This window comes from Microtus pennsylvanicus, chromosome 12 (assembly GCF_037038515.1).
Source record: "Microtus pennsylvanicus isolate mMicPen1 chromosome 12, mMicPen1.hap1, whole genome shotgun sequence".
Taxonomy (NCBI): Eukaryota; Metazoa; Chordata; class Mammalia; order Rodentia; family Cricetidae; genus Microtus; species Microtus pennsylvanicus.
Genome location: NC_134590.1, coordinates 81,979,673 through 81,995,612, shown reverse-complemented (window position 1 = coordinate 81,995,612; position 15,940 = coordinate 81,979,673). Strand labels below are relative to the sequence as shown.

The following is a 15,940-nucleotide window of genomic DNA, read 5'->3' as shown; positions in this document are numbered from 1 at the left end:
ACATAAGGTGGGGCAGGGACTTGGAGGGGCCAGGTAGGGGCCGAAGGGGACAAGAGAGGACAGGAGGATGGATGTGGCCGGAATTATTACACGGATAGGAAACTGTCATAGTGTATATTTTTAAAAGGAGAGGAAAGCTTTCATTTGTCTTTAAGTCGTGTGTATCATATGTTCATGTGTACAGAGGTTGACACCACACCTGGCTTTTACACAGCGCCTGGGAACCACAGGTCTTCATGTTTGAGCATCGAATCTTTCCAACCCCGATATCATACTTGTCAAAACCTGGGGGTTTGGCCCAGTGAAGCGGAGCAGTCACTAGACAGGGCTATTGGGAGGATTCATTTCCTCCAAAGGGTAGACTTTGGGAGGAGGGGGTATGTACGCAGTGACTTATTCTGGTCAAGAAAATGTAGTTACTCCTGTGACTTTGCTCATTCAAGTCTTCCTGCCAACATCTGACTAGGGAATTATAGTTACCTTTGTTCAGTGTTTTCAAATGTTTTGTGTTCTTTTATGGAATCATTAAAACGTTCTAAAAGCCTCTGAAATGCGGCAGATGAAGAATGCAGGCTCCAGCACTTTAAGTGAGCCGTTGCCGTTCCCAGGGTATTAGGTGACAGAACTGGGTGCAGAGCCCGCGTCTTCTGGCTTCTCCTCTTGTGTTCTGTAATTTTATACTGGGTCTTCATTATCTCCCAACAAATGATGTCATCTCGTGTTACCAAAGGATAGCAGTGCTGGAGCTGATTGTAGAAGACAGACAATAATATGAGAATTGAGTCTTGTGTCTGGGTCAGTTCTGCAGCCTACTTTCCTGACGGAATTTCATATGCCTGTGAGCTCCTGTAGTCCCAATTCACAACAATAAATGTATACTGTGGCATCCTTTCTACTATTAGGAATGAGTTGTCAGTCAGTGCCTCCTGGGTGGTCCTGGACACTTGTCCATCAAGGTGCTTTTGCATTCAGAATGGATTCAGATGTTGCTTGTAAAGTGGAGTCTCTGAGGGCAAGGCACAATCTAAAAAAAAACAAAAACAGTTTTATAGAATATGGAGTAACTCAGGGCAGGGCACAGCCTGAGCTCAACAAGGTCTCAACATTGTTCTCTGAAACAAGAAGGAAGTAGGAAAAAGTTCTGTCTAAAACAGCCAAGGAAAGTACATAAAACAAATGTAAGATTTATTATGCAGATTTAAGTATGAATCTGTAGTGATTTGATCTTCTTGCTTTGTCCTTGAGAAAGAAATTTTTGTAATATAAATGTAAGGAGAGCTAACTTAGCAGGTAAAGACGCCTGCCACCAACCTGACAACTGGCACTTGAGTCCCAGCATCCGTGCGGAAGGAGAAGGCTGACTTCTGCACATGCCATGGTATAGTTCACATACGTGGATTGGTTAACTAGAAACCCCATATATCTGTTTTTCAGGCCTTCTATGTTTGGTGTTTCTCAAAATTTTTATGTGAAAGAGGCATATTTTAGACGTTCACTGGGTCTTATCATTTTGGGGTGGCATCTTCCATGCCCTCACCAGTAGTGCCTTTACTTTTGCGTCCCTTTAGCTTGGAGTTTACAGTGGTGCCAGGGGTCTGTCTACAATACCCTGGGAGCGATTGGGAGCACTACTTTATTAGCTTGTAATTGCAATCTGAGACTACAGACTTCTGTTACTGTCTTTTACATGGTAAAAAGTTCTTTTATAAATGAGGAAAATACATTTTAAATAGATACTCTGCTGCTTTGGGGAATAGAAAGCATGAAAATACCGGTTCTTAAGGGCAGGAAGACCTCACTGTTCAGTCCTGAGACCTTGCCCGTTTCCTTACGGCTGGACCTGGTCTGGGCCAGTTCTTCATATTCTAATCCAGTGGGTGGTTTGTTAAATAAAGACTTATTAAGAAGGAAAAGAAGCAGACAGTATGCCTGATCCTTTTAAGGAGACAGACTCTCACAGCTCACACAGTAAAAACAAGCAAAGCAGGATTTACTGTGCGGTTTGTTGTTGCCGGATACAGTTGGTGCCCCAATGTGAGAACAGCCTTCTGTTTTTATCAGGTACAGGGTTAGGCGCCAGGAATCCCTCATATGGCCGTTTCTCACTCTTAGAGCAAAGGGCCTGTTTTAAAGGAAAGAGGCTGGTGAGGAATGTGGCTGCAGACAGGATAGAGTGGCGGATAGAGAGAGAACACTGAGACACACAAAATGCAATACTGAGGCTTGGATGTTTGCTAATGAGCCTTTGCGACAGGCACATAAAATAGATGCCATTCCTCCATTCTTTCTCATCTGGAAACCTTAAGCAAATTAATTTTTCCACCAGAATTGCACAGCCAGTAATGCTGGAGCTACATCTAAATTCAAACAGTGTAACCTTCAAAATAACAGTGACATCCCCCCAATACTGCTTTGGGTTTCATGGCTACCTGAGATGGAGAAGGTTACTTCCTGACTTCTCTGTGGAGGGAAACTGGGTATAAAATAGAATTTGGAGTTGGGGAGATGGCTCAGTAGATAAGGCAAGCGTGAGAACTGTTTGCATCCCTAGAGCCCACGTGAAAGCTGGACAGGCCTGGCAGCAGCCTGTTATCCTAGCATTTAAAAGTCGTAGATGAGGGGTTGCCCCCTGTGGGGGTGGGGGTGGGGTGTGTGACTAGACTAGGTCACACTGGTGAATTCCAGACTCATCTAGAAATGCTGCAGAGTAAATCAAGTGATTGAGGAGCAGGGCAGCAACTTCTGCCTCCCACGCGTGTGAGCATGATTCATTCAAGCATACTACATACACGCACTCACACGTGCACACACACACACACACACAAATAGCATGTTTAGATTCCTTCTTAACTCTAACTTTCAAAATGCTCCAAATGTGTACTGACTTAGAAAGGTACCGAATCTCAGGAGTAATGCAGTTGTGGGGCTAAAGGATTCGCTGCCCTCTGAAGGTTTGACAGCTGGATCTGCCACAACAACAGAAGAAAGGGAATGCATGTCTCTTAACACTCAGGTCACCAGGAGTCATACAGAGTGTGAAACTAAAAGACCACCAGATGGTTGGGCCTTAAAAACCTTTCTCACAAGGGCCAGGGAAGACAGAGGTGTAGGCAGCTATGGAGGAAGAAGCTGTAGAGGAACATGTCATTATGGGGACGTGATAACTGAGGCTGGAGAACAGACAGTATTCTAGGCCAGATTTCACCAAGCCTTTGGACGTGGTGGCAACTCTAGGGTTTTTTCCTGGGAGTTAAGCTTCTGAAAGATGGGCCCTTAGGTAGGTAGAACTTCAAAGAAGCGTTTCTTCCGGGGCTCTGAGTCCCAGCATAGCACAGACAACCGAGAAGAGCTGGTCTCTCCATGTTAAGTACGTCTGCAAAAGCATGTGTGTATTGCTGGTAATTTCCAGTAAGCCATTATAGTCTAAGGAATAGAGGCTAGTGATATCTCTGGGTACCACATCTTCATTGTTCATATGTTTAGATTTCCCTGCAGTGGATGTTAAATTAAACCCAACACAACATTGTAATGTATCTCTCAGAATCGGTCTCAACCCTGGTCCCCTGCCCTGTAAGTCACATAATTATAGAAATTCTTTTTAAAATGTTTTATTAGAGATATTATTTTATTTTTTGTGTTTGAGTATTTGCCTGCTTGTGTGTATGTACACTACATGTGTACCTGGTGTCTGCAGAGTTCAAAAGAGGGTCCCCTGAACCTGGAGGTAGGGGTGAGTGTGAGCTACCATGTGAATGCTTAGATCAGAACCTGGAGGTAGGGGTGAGTGTGAGCTACCATGTGAATGCTTAGATCAGAACCTGGAGTCAGGGGTGAGTGTGAGCTACCATGTGAATGCTTAGATCAGAACCTGGAGGTAGGGGTGAGTGTGAGCTACCATGTGAATGCTTAGATCAGAACCTGGGTCTTCTGCAAGACAGCAAGTACCGTTCTTATCCCTGAGTGGTTCTTAACCGAGTCACCCTTCTTTCTCAAGAAATTTCCTTTTAAAGTTCATATTTAGTATTTTACTCTTCATGGATAAAGATAATTTGAATTTTTCTCTTCAGATTTGCAGATAGAAACCGGAAGCAGCTGCTTGAGGCCCTTCCTCGCAGCTTGAAATGAGGGATACAAGAGGTTTCTTGTTTCTTTTTATTTCTTAACCCCCGGGGAGTATTTGATTTTCATTTGAAGATGGGGGAAAAGACAAATGACAGAATATTTGAGTTAATAATACAAAAATAAATAAATTTGATCCCAAGCCTCCAGGGTGGTATCTCCACAGTTAATATTGCAGCTGCTCACCCTTGCTTTGTTCCTTCTGTGTCTCTGACACAGACAGGGTCAATCTACCGTGAACTGAAAACCTTCACTGGCGTTTTCTGAGGAGCGGAGAGGGTGGGGATATCACACCAACGCCATGGGTTGGTGATACCCTGGATGCCAACTCAGGTGAAGTTAAACTCTCAGTTCCTGGTTTTTCTATGTGATTGTTGAGTATTTGAATTATTTCTTGATTTGATTACAAGAAAAATGCTTGAATTGGGTCTTCTTCCCTGTCTAAAGACTGACAGTGACGGCAGGCAAGAGAACAGAGTTGGGAGCTGAGCCCATAAGCAGGGCGTTGGCAGCTCCAGCCTGGAGCCATGCTTGTGTTTCTGCCCCGCCACAGCCAGCTGCCACACCTCTGGTATTCTTCCACTAGCTGATGGCTGTGTGCTTCCTGAGTTATACTGCAGAAGGGTATCAGAGGCAGCCTTAGGCTGACTTCAGGCCTGTGTACCTTGGCCAGACTATATTGGAGAGTCCTAGAGTGAGTCAGAGTGAGTACTTAGCTTTTCCCTTTGGAAAAGAGAAACAGTGTATAACTAACCAATACCATTTTTATGGTGTTGGGTAAGATACAAATAAAATAGACAGGTGTGCTGTATAAGCTTACTTCTCGGGGAACCACTGAGTCACCTCAGAGACCTCAGCAGTAGACCTGTTCAAAACCACCACTGCAGCCATGCAGTCAGAAACTACAAACCAGTGCACCTTGAGTCAGCTCTAAAATGGTGGAATCTTGGTTTAGATTTGGATTTAGGTTGGTGTGGTTTCAAAGCCCATGTTCACTAGATGTGAGGGCGTACAGAGAGCCACAGGCTGGCAGAGGATGTGGTAGTTATCTTGTCAGGGTTTCTAGACATTCAGAGGAGGGACGGCTTATTTGTCGGGTAGGATCAGGAAACCTCCTAAGGCTGTAGGAGTTGGGCTGAGATGTAGCTCAGAGCTGGAGTGCTAGCCTCACATGCACGAGGACCTGTTTGCTCCCTAGCCTTAAAGACAAGTAAACCAACAAACAAGTGAATGGAATACAGCTGTGTTCTTATTCGTAACAGTGTATGTGCTACCAGGTCTGTGTTTTGCACGGTCATCAGTCAAGCCTCGATTCTGTGATGAGACATGATTACAGACGCTCCCTGCCCACCGTCTTATCCTTGGCTTAGCTGGAGGATGATGTGGGTCAAAGATGAAGGCTACTAAAGGTTGAAGCTCAGAGTTTAATACATTTGTCTTCTCACATTCCAAAAGTACCTGATCTGGTTTCTAATGTCTAATTTGATTTTCTTAAATGACAAGACAGAATTGGTGATTTCTTGTTACTGCTGATAGAAGGCTGGTGTTCTGGTTCTGCTGGCTTAAAATTGACATGATAAGAGAAGGACTCTCATTCCAGAAGTTTGGAAGTTGGGTTCATAGAAGAAGGTAGTCTTGTTTCTAGCTCTCCTGCTGATGATAACAGGCATCTATGTAGTGAATCCTCTCTACCCATCCTACTCCGTTGGACTACAGAAGGAGCCAGAATGAAAAGCCGTAGGAACTGAGCTTACATATAGCAGCTTTCAGCCTGGGTCCCATGCCCACATTAACTCTGCTGTGCTTCTCCGCATTAAATGGCTGCTCTCATGCTCAGCATTCTCCAGACAGGCAGGATGTGAGCTGTCACTGGCCACCTACAGCCTCCTCCTCTGTCTTTCTTTCCCTCCTCTTCTGGATGGGACCAAACCCAGGGCCTTGTACTTGCTAGGCAAGTACTCTACCGCAGAATTAAATCCTCACCTGAACTTCCCTTTGAGTCTTTATTAAAGTTAACTAAACCGGAGACTAGCATTCAGGTGTAGATACACTAGTAACTGTCCATGGTGGAATTTATGTTATACATAAATGTATAATATAAACTGAGATTGTGAAGTGACAAGTGTTTAGGTTCTAAAGCCAGCCAGTCAGAACTGAGTTTGCTTTGTTTGTTTGTTTGGCTGGTTGGTTGACTTTGAGACGAGGTCTTTCTCAGTAGCCCAGGGTGGTCTTAAATTCATGATGTAGCCCAGGTTGGCCTCCAATCCATGCCGACTCTCTCAGCCTCTTTATTGCTGGGATCATAGGCATGAACAACTATGCCTGGCCAGATACATTTTTTTTAAATGGCTCTTCTACTTCTGTGGCTTTTCAGAAATTATCCTTTATCTTTCTATAAAATAGGATAAAATTATCCTCACTGATCTGAAATAAAGTATAGACAAGGCTTGGCGTTTTGTTGCTCATTCTAGTTATCATTTTCTATTATTTAAATATAAATTTCTCTCTCTCTCTGAACTTCAAATTCACTGGCATTTTCCCACAATCGTCCCTTCTGCTATCTCTTTTTTTAGGGGGTAGCGGAAACACAGACTCTTATGTAGCCTAGGCTAGCCTTGAGCCTTCTGTGTACAAGAGGATGATCTTGAACTTCTGATCTTCCCGCCTCCACTCCCTCAGTGCTGAGGTTATAGGCATGCGTTACCATCCCCATCCCCTGCCCTACCCCTGTTTCTGTGTCTCTGGCAGTGAGAACCCGAGGCAAGCGTTCTGCCAGCTCAACTACATCCTCAGCCCTGGTGTTTCTTTCACTGCAGTTTTTCCTCTTTGCCAGAGCAGCAGCGAATCCCTGTGTCCACCCCCACAAACTTTTCTCTTTCCCCCACTTTTTCCAAAGCTTTTATAGTCTCTTACATGAATGATGTTGGCCAGGAAAGGGTCTTAGTTACTCCCTGGTTAGGAGCTGGCTGCTTTTGTCTTTCACAAAGATTTGAATTTTGAAGCTCTAGTTTGTGAGTTGTGAACAGTTTTAAGTAAACGAGATCTCAATTTCTTTTATTACTTTATAAATAATACCAATCAATTTCCACTTCCTCCCTTCCTCCCACTTCCCTCCTGTTCCCCCCCACACTCTCCCTCCTCCCCCTCCAGTCCTGAGAGAGGGCAAGGTACCCTGCCCCTTGGGAAGTCCAAGGCCCTCCCCCCTCCATCCAGGCTTAGGAAGGTATGCATCCAAATAGAATAGGATCCCAAAAAGCCAGTACATTCAGTAGAGAGAAATCCCAGTGCCATTATCATTGGCTTCTCAGTCTGCCCCAATTGTCAGCCACATTCAGAGGGTCCAATTTGATCCCATGCTCATTAAGTCCCAGTCCAGCTGGATTTGGTGACATCTTGAATTTTGCATGCAAATGGATGGAAATAGAAAACACTATCCTGAGTGAGATAACCTAGACTCCAAAAATATGAATATGGTATGTACTCACTCATTAGTGGACTCTAGCCATAAACAAAGGACATTGGGCCTATAGTTCGTGATCCTAGAGAAGCTAAGTAATAAGGTGAACCCCCCAAAAAACATATATAGATTCTCTTGGAAATTGGAAGCAAACAAGATCGCCAGACAAAAATTGGGAGCATGGGGGTGGGAGTGGGGAGAGGGGAAGGAGAGAGGGGGGAGTAGGGGAGGGTTGGGGAGAGCTTAAGGGAATGGGATGGTTGAGATGGAGGAAGGGCAGATATGGGAGCAGGGAAGGAGATATCTTAATTGAGGGAGCCATTTTGGGGTTGGCAAGAGGCTTGGTCCTGGAAGGGTTCCCAGGAGTCCACAGAGATGACCCCAGCTAGGACCCTGAGCAGTGGAGGAGAGGGTGCCTGAACTGGCCTTGTCCCGTAGTCAGACTGACGACTATCTTGAATATCATCATATTTGTCCAGCGATGGATGGAGATAGAGACAGAGGTCTGCATCAGAGCACTGGACTGAGCTCCCAAGGTCCAGTTGAAGAGCGGAAGGAGGAAGAATATGAGCAAGGAAGTCAGGACCATGAGGGGTTGGTCCACCCACTGAGACACTGTGCCTGAGCTAATGGGAGATCTCAATTTTCTATCAGCGGGATTAGAAAATACCACAGCCCATAAAATCTCTTATACATTCTGACAGAGTTTCCCAGATTTGGTTCAGACAATCTTTAGGTCAGATGGGCAAATTCTGGCAATTCTACGATTGTTCGGAGTAGCTTACTTCTGGGTTTGTCTCTTGGAGTTAACAGGGACTGTTATCGGATCAAGTGAGGCCATGCGTGTGAAAGGTCTCCAGTCTATAGACACCACGTTAGTGTGAGAGCTGATCTTTGTGTTTAGACAAAGGCCCAGTGCCGACTGATGTCAGAACACACCCTCAAAATAGAGATAGTTTCCTCTCTGCCACCACTACCATTGCCTCCAAAAGCTTCAGCAAGCTGTGTGAGCTAGAGAGCCCCATCTGACTTCACCCACCATGGCAAGCCCTCGCCGTCCCTCAGACTCGCATTTCTCTCAGAGGATGGTGTTCCAGAGCAAGGGTTTAGGCTCGGACACAGCATGCGTGCAAGGCACAAGGCGCAAGATCTGAGAGTGGGGAGTAGAGAACTCTTTTGTGCCGTTTTCTAATCCTCTTCCTGACAGCTTTTGTTCTGGCAGTACTCACAGAGTAAGTAACACATCAAAATAAAGGACAGTTAGAATGTGGTAGCCCTGGCCAGTCACAGAATGTCAGTGTGTGTGTGTGTGTGTGTGTGTGTGTGTGTGTTTGGTTTGGGGGAACACAGTGTTGCTTTGTTTTGAGTTTGCTTTCTTATTTTGATTTAGCTATTAGAAATTCATATTTGCATAATATGTTCAGGAAACTAGGAATTAAGTCTGAGATTGTTGACCTTATCATCCTATCATCCACAAATACCAGATCCTTGATAAACACAGGACCTCTAAGCACTGGGGAGTGTAATGAACTCAATTGTGTCCCTCTAAATTCTATACTGAAGTTTATTTTGCCCTCAAAAAATAACGATGTTTTGAAGAAAGAAGTTAAAAGGAAGCTAATAGGTGGGGCTGGAACCCAAAGTGTCTGCTGTCCACGGGAGAAGATAGAAACAGCAGGGTGCCTTTCACAGAGAAGCGGTCAGGGTTAAGAAGGACATTAGGAGAGAGCAAACCCTCCAGCCCATCGCTCTTGGGTTTTTAGCCTCCACAAGCTACAAGAAATCAATCCGTGCCGTGCGTGCCCCCCCAGTCTGTTGTAGTGTGGAACCTCTGCAGACTCACACAGCAATGCAAACATGGAGAACTCCACAGAATCAATCCCCACAACCCCGCCCCCTTTCCCCAGTCATCTAAAACTTTATCTCCCCACGTCAGTACTTTATGAATTTGAAAACCATCTTCCTCTTGGTTGTTTCATCCCCTCCTCCTCCTGTCGGTGTCCTCTGGAGTGACAGAGAGACCTCTCTGCTGTTTCCTGTTACTCGTAAATAACTCGCGGCTGCCACACTGGGACCCTGGTGGCTGGCAAGTGCTGTTACTGGCAGAGCAAATGGGCAATCCCTCTCCTTGGAGAAAATCTGCCCTCCCAGAATTAATTCAATTAATACCACTCTTCCTTCCTCCCCTGCCAAGGAATCTGTCATTTAGTGCTCCTTTCTGGCTTTTCTTAGATGTTTTGTGTGGTGTTTCCTGATCTCAGTCTGTATATTACCAAGCACTAGAAGTAAGTGCCATTTCATAATGGTTCCCCTCACCAATGATGGTTGAGCTGTGCCGAATGGCTTTGGTTTGGGGCAGAGGAAGCAATCTCAATTCCTTGTATGTAAATATTACAGTTTGTCAAAGCTATTTGCAGGTAAGTTTGACCTAAGGTGGACCTCATCAGGAATGATGGTGCACCCCAATTTGAACTTTTAGAAGTTCAAATAAAGTAGCACCAGTCACTAGTGTGTTCAGAGTTTGACATTTGGTTTCTCACAAGCTTCAGTGAAACTGCTCCTCTTTCAGCTTGATGGCTTTAAACTATCCAGCAGTTTTTCTTTGTGTGCTATGTCCATTGTTCTGTGGAAACTAGCTCCGCTTTACCCAAATTAACAAAATTTCCTCCAGGTTACACCAGAGCACCAAGCCAGACATGATGTCACAAGCCTACAATCTCAGCACCTCGAAGGCTGCTACAGGAAGACTAAGACTTCATGACCAGTGTAGACCACGTACAAGATATTACTTTAAGAAGACTGGGCAGTGGCTCAGCAGTTACGAGCAGTGGTTATTCTCCCAGAGAAAATGAGTTTCGTTCACTGCATCCGTGTCGTGGCTTACAACCGTCCCAACTCAGTTCTAGGGTACCTGACGCCTTCCTCTGACCCCAGGCTTAAGGCATGCTCGTGGTGCAGACATACATACATCAGACAGTACACACACATGAAAATGTCCTGAGAAAGAGCCGATCTACCATATCATCCTACAGTTCCACTGTTGGGCTTATGTCCAAAGGAAATGAAATCACTACGTCAAAGAGACATCTGTACCCCTGTGTTCATTACAGTATTATTCACAATAACAAAGAAACAACCTAAGTATATGTTGACAGATGAGTGGATAAGGGAAGTATACATATCAATTATGGAATATAAGTCAGTCATAAAGAAAAAAAGAGCAAAAACCTGTCATTTGCGTTATCACTGGAACTAGGGTACACGATGTTAAGTGAAACAAGTCAGGCTTGCCAATCAGAAGTGGCAAGTGAAAACATTCGTCTCAGTGGTGACACAGCCTTTTATCCCCAGTTCTCTGGAGGCAGAGGCCGGCAGATCTCTGAGTTCAAGGATGGCTTGGGCTACACAGAGAAACAAAACAAAAACATTAATCTCAGGCTGAGGAGATAGTTCAGTGGGTAAAAGTGCATGTCATGCAAGTATGAGGACCCAAGTTCAAATCCCCAGAACCCATATAACAGTCAGACACAAAACGTGAGCATCTATACTCTCAGCACTTCTACAGGGAATTAGGAAACACAGAGGAATCCCTGGATGCTGGCCGGCCAGCTAGCCTGGCGCTGCACACACACGCGCGCACACAAATAACAACACAAAAAAAACAGATAAACAGGGGCTCTGTCTCAAAACAAGATGGAAGGCTGGGGCTATGAGGCCCTAGGTTCAGTCCCCGGCACCTACTTTTAAAAAATGCTAATGCCCAGGCTGTGGAGATGGTAAAGGCACTGAGTGTGAGACCCAGGACCCACATAGGAGAAAGACAGAAGCTACTCCTACAAGCTCTCCCCAGCCTCCATGTGTGTGATATAGCAGTGCCCCACCCTCAAAAGTGTGTAAAACATTTGAAACAAGACTTCCGGAAGGTGAGGACTGACCCATGAGGTTATTCTCTCCCCTCCACACGTGTGGCATGGCAGTGCACACCTGCACACACACGACCTCACTGTATATAGGTCATAGAAGAGTGTGCTGGGCTTGCGTCAGGTCCTGGATTCAGCAGAGTCGGTTTCACAGAAGGTTGAGTCTGGCGGTGGACCAGACGCTGGAGAGGATAGGAAAGGGGAAGATGGGGAATTTAACTGGTGGGCCCCAATCTAGGTGGGCTAAGATGTCCCACAGCTGAGCAACCGCAGACAAGACACTGCCCTTTCAAAAGGCTAGAAGGAAGGACTTTGGACGTTTCACCGTTAAAGGAATGAATAGGTGTGCTTGATTGATTTAATATCACAAATACGTGCAAATTCAAAATATCCCATGGTGCTTATAAATACGATTTTTTTATGTTTTCATTATCGGTTAAAAGTAGATTTAAAGGTTAGATGTGGTGGTGCACACTTTGAGCCCCATCTTTAGGAGGCAGAGGCAGGCAGATAGCATGGTCTACATAACAAGTTCCAGGCCAGCCAGGCAGCCAGTAAGGTACATGGAAGGACCTGAATTCAGTGCCCAGAACCCCTGAAAGAAAGCCAGGTGTGGTGGTGTGCTTGTAATCACAGCGCTGGGGAGACAGATGGAGGTGTTTGGCTTGCTGGCCGGCCAGCCTACTCAGTGAGCTCCGGGCCAGTGAACTGCTGAGTCACAACTCCAGAGGCTGACCTCTGGCTTCCACACGCATGTGCACCTGTGCACATACACACTTACATATAGAAATCCTTCAATTATTAAAGAAAACTATATAACGTGTGTGTGTGTGTGTGTGTGTGTGTGTGTGTGTGTGTGTGTCTCCCAAGATGGATCCTAGATCCTAGTCTCTTCACATATAATACTGAGTTAATACTGCAGCCGGCTCTCACTGGAGGAAAACATGGTCATAATCTCTTTTACAGTTTCCTAAGTATATATTTATTCATTAATAATTGCTAGTTTCCGGACATTTCCGGTCATTTCCAAGGCCAAACGTTAAATAAACATGTTGGAAACTTAAACTAACGGTCTCAGGAAAACTGAATGAAAGATAAAGGTCTTCCAAATCTTAGATCTTGTCATAATTTTGCCAAATTATGCCAAACATATGCCAAACTGCCCAATGTTTATGAAAAAAGGTAATTACTTCTTTGGTTTGAAACATGGGAAGTCTCATTATTAACATGTTTGTATGTTTATTTGTGTCTGTGAGTGCAGGCGCGTGTCTGCATACGGATGCGCACACACAGGCCAGAAGAGGGTGCTGGGTGTCTGCTGTCACTGTCCTTGAATCTGAGGCTCACTCTCAGCTAAACTGGCAGCCGTGAGCCCTGGCAGTCCTCCTGTCACCCGTGACCTGGCCCTATGTCAGCGCAGAGACGCAACTGCAGGCACGTGCTGGGATCCAAACCCCTGGTCGTCATGGTTGTCCAGCTCTTAACTCTTGGGTCATCTCTCTGGCCTCTGTTTATTATTTATTTGTTTATTTGTTTGTTTATTTTGAGAGGGTCTTCTGTTCCACAGGCTGGCCTCGAACTTGCTGTATAGTTATGGGTGATATTGAATCTGTAATCCTGGGATTACAGACGTGTTCCAACGTGCTGGATTTTACACATTCTGGGTATCGAACTGCAGGCTTTGTGTATGCTAGGCAAGCATCGTGCCAACCAAGCTACATTCTCAGCCCCATGTTCTTCTCTTGTTTAAACTTGTTTTCTTAGACTAAATGAAAACTTGACAGAATTTCTAAGCTCCTTTCCTGTCCAAGTACAAGTTTGAGGACAGGATTCCAGTAGTTGGGAAAACTGATTTTCCTGGTGGAAGCTTTCATCCAAGAGGCTCTTCTGGCCCTCCGTGCTCCTTTCTCCCAGGTCAGTGCTGTCAGTTCAGCAACAACAAAGTCGGTTTTCCAAGTCAACTCCCAAACGTCCTTGGCAGGCAGCAGCGGGACTCTCCCTGTAAGGGTGCTTGCTGACACTCCTTCTCCTGCCATCTGGGTCAGGGCTGGGAGCACCTAGGAGAAAACCTCTTCCCTCATAGAAGGCTCTCTGTGGACTCCTGTGGGTTAAACTGCGGAAATGCTAATAGGAAAAAGATGTTTACAAATAGTATTGTCATTGATATTTTAAATATTGTGTTCAGATACACACCCTGAAAACTCGCAGAAACCATTAGACTTGGAAATTTGCATACCTGATTAATGATTAATGATTAATAAAGTCACTTGGAGCAGTCAGTTGTTGGAAGAAAAACAATTATAGATATAGGTTAATTTAGTAAGTTTGCATAATTTATATCAACTTTTTATCTTCACCACCAAAAAATTCCCCCAGTCTTCTCTTCATTTCTCAGTTTTTTGCTTTGATTGGATAGAAGAAACTTCTAGAAGGTTGCTGTTGATTCTCAGTTACCTTCAACTCAAACAATGTCAAAGGAGATTCTTGGGGTAGAATGTTCTGATCGCCTTTAGTGTTTAGAGAGGAAAATGTGCAGGTAAGAGTCTTAATCCCATGATTCTGTTCTAAACAGACAAAGGGCCTTGTCACTTGACATACCTGGAACCTTAATTTTACTCTCTGGAGAGCAAGGCAGTTAGAACATATAACCTCTAAGCGTTTATAGTAAAGTTACTCAGTAACTGTTCTTGAGGATAGAAAAGATTGACACTTTGGAATACCCATGTTTGCCCGTCTCTTCCAAGACTGTTTAGAGCTAGGGTTTATTGGGGCATGAGAGGTTTCTGCCACGTACTTCAGAGACTGATTCAGACACTTACCTAACCCGAGGTTGACTCACCAATCCTGAGTGATTGGAGGCAATGTGGTGGGAGGAGATCCATGAGGGAGGTCTTCCCTCACAGCGTGGGGTCGCCCCTGAGAACCGCCTGCTGCCCTTTCAAGATCTGGTCATTTCTTAGCTCTCCCCAGTAAACCTATCACGATTCCTTTTTAGCCGGAGTCACAGTTGGCCCAGACTAACTTGGGACTAATCACAATTCTTTCATTATTATATAAGGTGGAGACAGCACGAACTCTGAAGTCAGCCAGGGCTGGGAGTTTAGTATCTGACTGTGCCATTTTAAACTTTTCAGATGGGGTTTCCTGCCCTCAGTTTCCATCCACAAAGTAGCAACACCTAAGTCCTTCCCTTACATCTGTACAGCACCGATCGAACCCCAGCAGAGCCTCTCATAATGAGATCAGTGGCACTCGTCCCTGTTTACACTTGGGCTTCATTGAGGACACAGTGTGGATTTGCTTCGCATGGTAAAGCATCACAGAGGTTTAAAGCCTGAGTCTGGTTCACTGCACTGGGGTCCTGGGCCTCTGTCAGGAGCTTGCTTATGCCAGAAGATAGCCATAGCTGCACCAACTTGCTTTCTGTTCCATCACTGTGAGGAGACACCATGACCAAGGCAACTTATAAAAGAACGCTTAATTTGGGGGCTCAACTACAGGTTTCGAGGCTTAGTTTGTGATCATCATGGCGGGAAGCTGACAGGCGTGGCACTGGAGCAGTAGCTGAGAGATTGGTCTTTGTGTGCATTTTTTGAACGCTCAGAGCCCATTCCTGGGGACAAACCCTCCAACAATGCCACACCTCCTAGTCCTTTCCAAACAGTTCCTCCGCTGGTGACTAAACACACAAATAGAGCCTATGGGGCCATTCTCTTTTAAACCGCTACAGCCATCTTGCAGGTTTCTGAAGCCTCCTCTTATGTTTTACAGGAATCCGAATTTCTGTGTCTGGAATTTGATGAGGTTAAAGTCAAGCAGGTCCTGAAGAGACTGTCGGAGGTGGAAGAGAGCATCGGCACGCTGATGCAAGCAGCCTGACGCACGCGTGCGTGCGATTGGACGGAGTGTTGGAGTGTTCGTGAGCCTTGCCGCTGACCCTGTGACTCCTGTGTCCCCACTGGTGGTACCAATGGGCATTACATACATATGTGAAAGTCTCAAAGAATAAATTAAAAACATATTTTAAAAAGTGACTTTAAAAAAAGAAAACCCCTCCATTTCAAATCTTGCTTGTGTCCGCTTGCTGGCTTCTTTTACTTTCACATCTGCTCCATTGGAGAGGTTCCCACGCATAAAGATTATGAGGAACAATTATAAAAAGCACTGAAATTACAAAGGAGGCTGCTGGGTAAACAGCTCCAGGTAAAGCTCTCGTTGACCGTGCAAGGAGGTGGGCAGGCCTAGGGTCTCACCTCAGCGCCCAGCTTGAGCCTGCTGAGATTCTTCTGGGACTGACTGATGGAGCTGAATTGGTGTTTTATAAATCTAGAGGTTGGGTTTCATCTGAGTAGGGATACTCAGTTTTGTAAAATTACATTTATCTTCTGTGAATGCGTGTATGTGGGTATGTGGAGAGGGCCACATGTCACAGCGTACCTATGGA

At 45.1% G+C, this 15,940-nt stretch overlaps 1 protein-coding gene across 1 annotated transcript in view; it reads left to right on the top strand.

Moving 5' to 3' along the window:
• Commd1 (copper metabolism domain containing 1) overlaps positions 1-15,546 on the top strand; it is a 103,624-nt gene extending 88,078 nt beyond the window's left edge. Inside the window, exon 3 of the mRNA XM_075944480.1 lies at positions 15,268-15,546. Coding sequence (XP_075800595.1) covers positions 15,268-15,375 — 108 coding nt within the window. The 3' untranslated portion in view covers positions 15,376-15,546. The remainder of the gene's footprint in view (positions 1-15,267) is intronic.
• Positions 15,547-15,940: the final 394 nt, after the last annotated feature.